Source organism: Nicotiana attenuata, unplaced genomic scaffold, assembly GCF_001879085.1.
Source record: "Nicotiana attenuata strain UT unplaced genomic scaffold, NIATTr2, whole genome shotgun sequence".
NCBI classification, from domain to species: Eukaryota; Viridiplantae; Streptophyta; class Magnoliopsida; order Solanales; family Solanaceae; genus Nicotiana; species Nicotiana attenuata.
The window spans coordinates 204,458-210,457 of NW_017671799.1; the positions used below are offsets into that span (position 1 = coordinate 204,458).

At 36.4% G+C, this 6,000-nt stretch overlaps 1 protein-coding gene across 1 annotated transcript; it reads left to right on the forward strand.

The window, feature by feature from the left end:
* Positions 1-835: 835 nt before the first annotated feature.
* On the forward strand, positions 836-3,889 carry LOC109210301 (glutaredoxin-C4). The gene is made up of 4 exons (XM_019373702.1): positions 836-1,083; positions 2,420-2,493; positions 3,174-3,272; positions 3,356-3,889. Exons 1-4 carry the CDS (start codon positions 926-928, stop codon positions 3,427-3,429), a joined length of 405 nt encoding a protein of 134 aa, XP_019229247.1. The 5' UTR covers positions 836-925; the 3' UTR covers positions 3,430-3,889.
* Positions 3,890-6,000: the final 2,111 nt, after the last annotated feature.

Consider the following 6,000-nt stretch of genomic DNA (forward strand, 5'->3'; position numbering starts at 1 on the left):
AAGATATAGATATTGGGCCTAATTCAACCCTAAAAGTTAGTTCATGAATTGTCCAAGCCATATAAGGTAACCAAGTCCCCCATCCCTTGGGAGACTCAACACCCCCACCCCGCACGCAGCGGTCTGCCAACCGGTGAGAGGACAATATAGATAGAAATTCAAAAATAGCCAGATTTACCACTGGTCGTTGAAAAATAGCCAAGTTTCAAAAGTTATCGAAATTTAGCCACTTTAAATCTGAGCGAAAACACTGTTCAAAATCCGGAAAAATACGCCCGCAAATTTTACGGGAGTTCCAGCATAAGTATGCTTGAACTCCCGTCAATGAAAAATAGCCACTATTTTGCTGCAACAGGGACCGGTCCAGTATAATATACGGGAGTTCTGGTGCATTTGTGTACGAACTCCAGCATATTATGCTGGACCGATATACTTTGCTAACTCCTGTAAAATTTGCGGGAGACTGGAGCACCAGTGCTCCAAACTCCAGTATATTATACTGGACAATTATACTTGCTGGAACTCCCGTAAAATTTGCGGGAGTTCCAGCATAGTTATCCTGGAACTCCCGTAAAATTTACGGGAGTTCAAGCATACTTATGCTGGAACTCCCGTAAAATTTGCGGGCGTATTTTTCCGGATTTTGAACAATGTTTTCGCTCAGATTTAAAGTGGCTAGATTTCGATGACTTTTGAAACTTGGCTATTTTTCAACGACCGGTGGTAAATGTGGCTATTTTTGAATTTCTCCCTCCATCAATGTAAGAGCTAATTTCATCGGACCAAAAACCAAAAATAAGGCCTAAAGCCCAATTATCATATGAATATATGCCTTTTCCTTCTCATATATTGAATCCCGATGAGATCTTGAAAGACCAAAGAAGCAAACAGTATTAGTACTCAATTCTTTCACAGAGCTAAAAAAATGGCGAAATCAACTGTGTTGTGGTTATTAGTAGTATCAGTGACTGTGTTGTTGTACACATCAACATTTGCTGAAGCTGGAGAAGGAGATGCCTCTGCCTTTGTCAAGAAAACAATTTCTTCTCATTCCATTGTTATCTTCTCCAAATCCTATTGCCCGTTAGTTTTCTCTCCCTTTAAATCTCCTTTTTCCTGCCCTTTTTGGTGGGTTTTTTTTCCCGCTTATTTGATTATGCTTTCTGTGTGTTGTTGCATTTTTATGGTCTTTGATTGTTGTTTCTGATTGATCTTTCTCAAATTGATATGATAAATTGCAAATTGGAAGACCCTTTTAGGTTAGAGCTACTCTTCCAAAAGCGAGCATAAAGTTTGTGTCTTTGATGAATTTGTAACATTTTTTAGAATAAATAAATGTAAGTTACATTATACCAAAAAAAAAAAAAAATGAAAAATCGGCCCCGGGCTTTGATCTAGTGGTGAGAGCACAATGTATGATTTTGGTTTGCGTAGTCGAGTTAATTATTGGATGGATATATGTAAAATGTGTTCTTCTGTTAAGGTGATTTAGCTCTTTTCTTGATTCACTTTAACATCAGACTTTTTTTCTATTTAGCTGTCTTTGACTTATCAATTGTAATAAATATGTGTCTTTTGATTATTCTGCTAGGTTATAATTGAATCTTAAGCTGTGGAAATCAAAAGTAGAGAAACTAAATATGCTGTCTCCTTTGTACTAAAGTTGTTTGGACTTGCTAGCTTTGGTGCGCGTCAATTGATAATTGAATAGTACATTACATCAAATTATAAACAGAAATTTAGTTTAGCTTGCCCTCATATGATGTCTAATTGAAGAGCCGAAGGAGCTATCATTTTCCCTAAAGGGTCACGTGCAAGCAAAGAGATGAAATATATTGGTCATACATCACACGGTTGAAATTGAATTGGAGTGCGTGTGCTCAAGTATTTGAAGAAAAGGGTATGCTAAGAACATAGTATTTGAGTTTTGAATTGCTCTGGCTTTTATGGTTTCATTATTTTTGTGGTTCTATTATTATTTATATTGCAAAGTCATGCACCTAGAGGGAGGGACAGAGATGAAGTTGGGTAGGATTTGGTACGACCGCATTTAAACAATGTTGTGGGGGGTTTTTCTATTTCTTCAAAAAATAAGAAAATGTTAATACACACGTGGCACTGTGGCATTTTAATAGCTAGGTCTAGGCCATATTGGATCTCCGCTAAAAAATAAGGGTAGATTTGAATACTTTGCTAACGGTAGGGGTATATGTCCTGAAAGTATAACGGAGGTTAAATGTAGACAATATTTGAAAGTAGAGGGTTAAATCTGACCCTTTCCCGTTTTCCTATTTGAGACCTATTTTCTACATATTCAACTTCTTTAAAGTATGTACAATGTCACGACATGCAACACTATTTATTTCTGTTTATTGTATGTTACATTAACAGTTTGCATCAATTTTCTATTGCTCTGCAGATACTGTAGGAAAGCAAAGGCTGTATTTAAAGAGTTGAAGCAAAAACCTTATGTTGTTGAGCTTGATGAGAGAGGTATCACTTTCATTGCCCCCAATCTCACCGCCAAATTTCCTTTCTCAATCCTTACATGTTGTTTGACAGGATTATAGCTACCAACCTTCTAAGTTTTCTCAACTGTTTACAATGGATTTCAGTTGCTAATAAGAATTGTAAGATACATCAGCTTACATCTCATTCAGCTTGTCATCAACCAATCACATTTTTCTACTATTTCTTTACGTGGGATAGAAACATTTTCAGTCAATTGGAGTTATCAATTAAAAAAAAAAAAACACTTTCATACATCTCTTATGTCCATGTTATTTTACTCTTCTTTTTCTTTTGTTTGCTTTAAATTGGTGGAGCTTCCGCCGCCGTGCGCTAGCTTTTAACTCTGTACATCTTCACTCAAGAAACTACACTTCGCTTAGTATTTACACCAAGCAACCTGAGGCCTTGAAGTTTTGGTATGATTTTATTGTCCGAGATTATTCACTTCCCTGTTTCTTATATCTTTCCAATTTGTCGAAGGCCCTTGTGGGTGTTAGCTGCAAATTTTGAGATAGATCTTTCCCTTTGTTTGGACCAAGGGATAACATGAGTGGGAGTAACTATTTGAACTCAATGTAAAAGGTGAAACAGATGGTTTTAGGCCATCGGATCATGTCTTTGATCAGAAATTTTAAAAAATATTCTGCTTTTCCTCTTGTCAGATGATGGCTGGAGTATTCAGGATGCCCTTAGTGAGATCGTTGGCAGACGTACTGTGCCACAAGTTTTCATTAACGGAAAGCATATCGGAGGATCAGATGGTAAGCTAGTGAAATCATATCTTTGCTTTGGTGCCTATGGATAATCAAAATCCTGTGCTTATGACGTTAATATCTGTGCACAGATACCGTGGAGGCCTATGAAAACGGGGAGCTAGCTAAACTTCTTGGTCTTTCTGCAAAGAAAGATGATCTTTAAGCCGAATTTGTTACATGGTGGTTTCAAATTCAGTGACTGTAATATGAGATGCTCACCATAAGTTTTTGCAGCCTTTAGTCCCTTTTTTGGTGTGTAGAGGTTGGAGAAACTGGTGACTGTAATATGGTACTCTTTCTTATTCAAGTTTAGGTTCTCTCCTTTTTTATTTCCTAAAATTGGGAAGCTTTGGAGCAACGGTAAAGTTGTCTCTGTTGACCTGTAGGTCACGGGTTTGAGCAGTGGAATAAGCCACTCAGGGTAGGCTGCCTACATCACACCCCCTTGGAGTGCGGCTCTTCCCCGGACCTTGCGTGAATGCGGGATGATTCGTGCAACGGTCTTTTTTTTCTTCAAAAATTGGGAAGCATGAGCCTAATTTTAATAAAGTATTTCTTGTTAGAGGATTGTATTAAATAGGAGGATCTGCTTAACATAAAAAGCTTCAATAGATTTGCAGACAGTATCAGGAGAAAGGATTTGCATGTTATATTGTAGGTTAAAACTTGGTGGTGTAAAAAATTATATAATGTTAGTGCAAAGAACATAAATACCTTTTAAGAATTATGATTCTTTCAATATATATGTTCATGAATTTGGACTCATAATATGTTATTATCAGATGAACTAGAGATTCAAGATATAAATCTGAGACATGGAAAAACTACCACACAATCATGAATTAAAGATTTAAACCCAATTGTGCTTGGTGAGTGTATCAAATTAGATCCAAATTTTGTAGGTATCATATTTTGGATGTTATGAGACAGTCAAATCTAAATTCCAAGTACAATTAACAGGTTTTCAAAGCTAACTATGAAAGTTGATAGTTAGAGAAAGGCAAATGGATTGTCAAAGAAATGACTAATAAATACAACCTATGCAGTTGTATCATCGTTTTCTAAGCTCTTATACCGTTCTTGGAATTTGGAAAATCTGAGACTATTTTGTGCTAGCTACTTGAAAAAATTCTTAATTTTCTTCACAAATATAAAGGAAAGAAATTCTCGTTGACTAACGATTTATATAGACAATATAAATTACTTAATTCAAGAGACATTTCTCAAGATTTGTCCACATGACCTTTTCCTTTTTTTGGGGAAAGAAGTTGGGGTAAAGGAAGATGTCCATTTATTGTATCAATGAATTAAGGAAGAGCAGCAACCATGCATATTTGTATATGAGGTTGTAACAAACAAAAAAATCTCTAAAGAAATACAGCCATACGAGCCATATTATTTCTACCAGCAATATCCTAACAAACAGCAATAGAAAAATCAGATTCTGCCAAGTATTGCAGATAATATTTATCTCAATTATTTCCTCGTTTTGAGCAGATTTTTGAATTTCAGCTAAATTAAAAATATCAAATTTGTTTGTCCGCCACTGGCGGTATAGGACAAGTCAGCTTTATCACACATCAAGAAGTCGTGCATGCATGCACACGTTGATGAATGATGAGAAATGTATATTTTAAATACGTTTGCATATCATTTTCTATGTGACTTGTAGAAGATAGCATGGTTTTTGAAGTGAAATATGCTCGTTATGTATTTCTTATGTGTATGAACGAACTTACTGAAAAGTATCAAATAGGAGAATAATTAATGATCATGAACTAAAAAAAAGAAGTTCCGGACAGCAAAGCGAGGTTCACTTTGCTAGACCGGGATCGGAACACACGTCTTTCATTTAACAGCAATGCCTAATGTTTTGGTAAGGTATCGACGTATCGTAATGAAAATTGTAAAATATTAGCCGAAAATCACGACTGAAGAAAAGTCAAGTAAATGTTCTTCTCATTCAATTCAATTTCCTGCCTATATATACCTGCCTACTTGCATATAGTCTTCTTCACTCATCAATATTTCGTACTAATATTCATTAACCTTCATGTTTTTACAAATATAGCCACCATGGCCAAGCTTAGCTTGTCTTCCCCTCTCTTTGCATTTTCGCAATTTTCATCTCTTCTTCTTCACGAGGAACGGCCATTAATTTCCTCCTCATGCAACGGCCCGTGTAAATCCTTGAACGATTGTGACGGCCAATTAATTTGCATAAGGGGAAAATGTAACGATGACCCTGATGTTGGAACCAATATTTTGCAAAGGTTCCGTTCCTTCGCCACCTACAGACTCAACGCCTGCCCAACTTACCCTTAACCATTTCAGTAAAGGCGGAGATGGTGGCGGTCCATCAGAATGTGATGAGAAATATCATGATAGTAGTGAAAGAGTAGTGGCGTTGTCCACTAGATGGTATGCTAAAGGTTCAAAATGATACATATTAGGGCAAATAATGGGAAGAGTGTAACGGCTAAAGTTGTGGATGAATGTGACACCATTAATGATGGTTGATGGTTCCATTGCTGTGTGGAGAGCTTTGGGTTTAGATACAGACAAGGGAAGAGTTCCCATCACTTGGTCCATGGCCTAGGTTGTTTGTTTGGTTTGTGTATGGTTTTTGAATAGTAAAATTTTGAATAAGGGTGTCATCTTATATGTAATAAGATGGACACGAGTAACTCAAGAGTAAGCTATATGATATATTCCTAATTAATTATATGTGCAC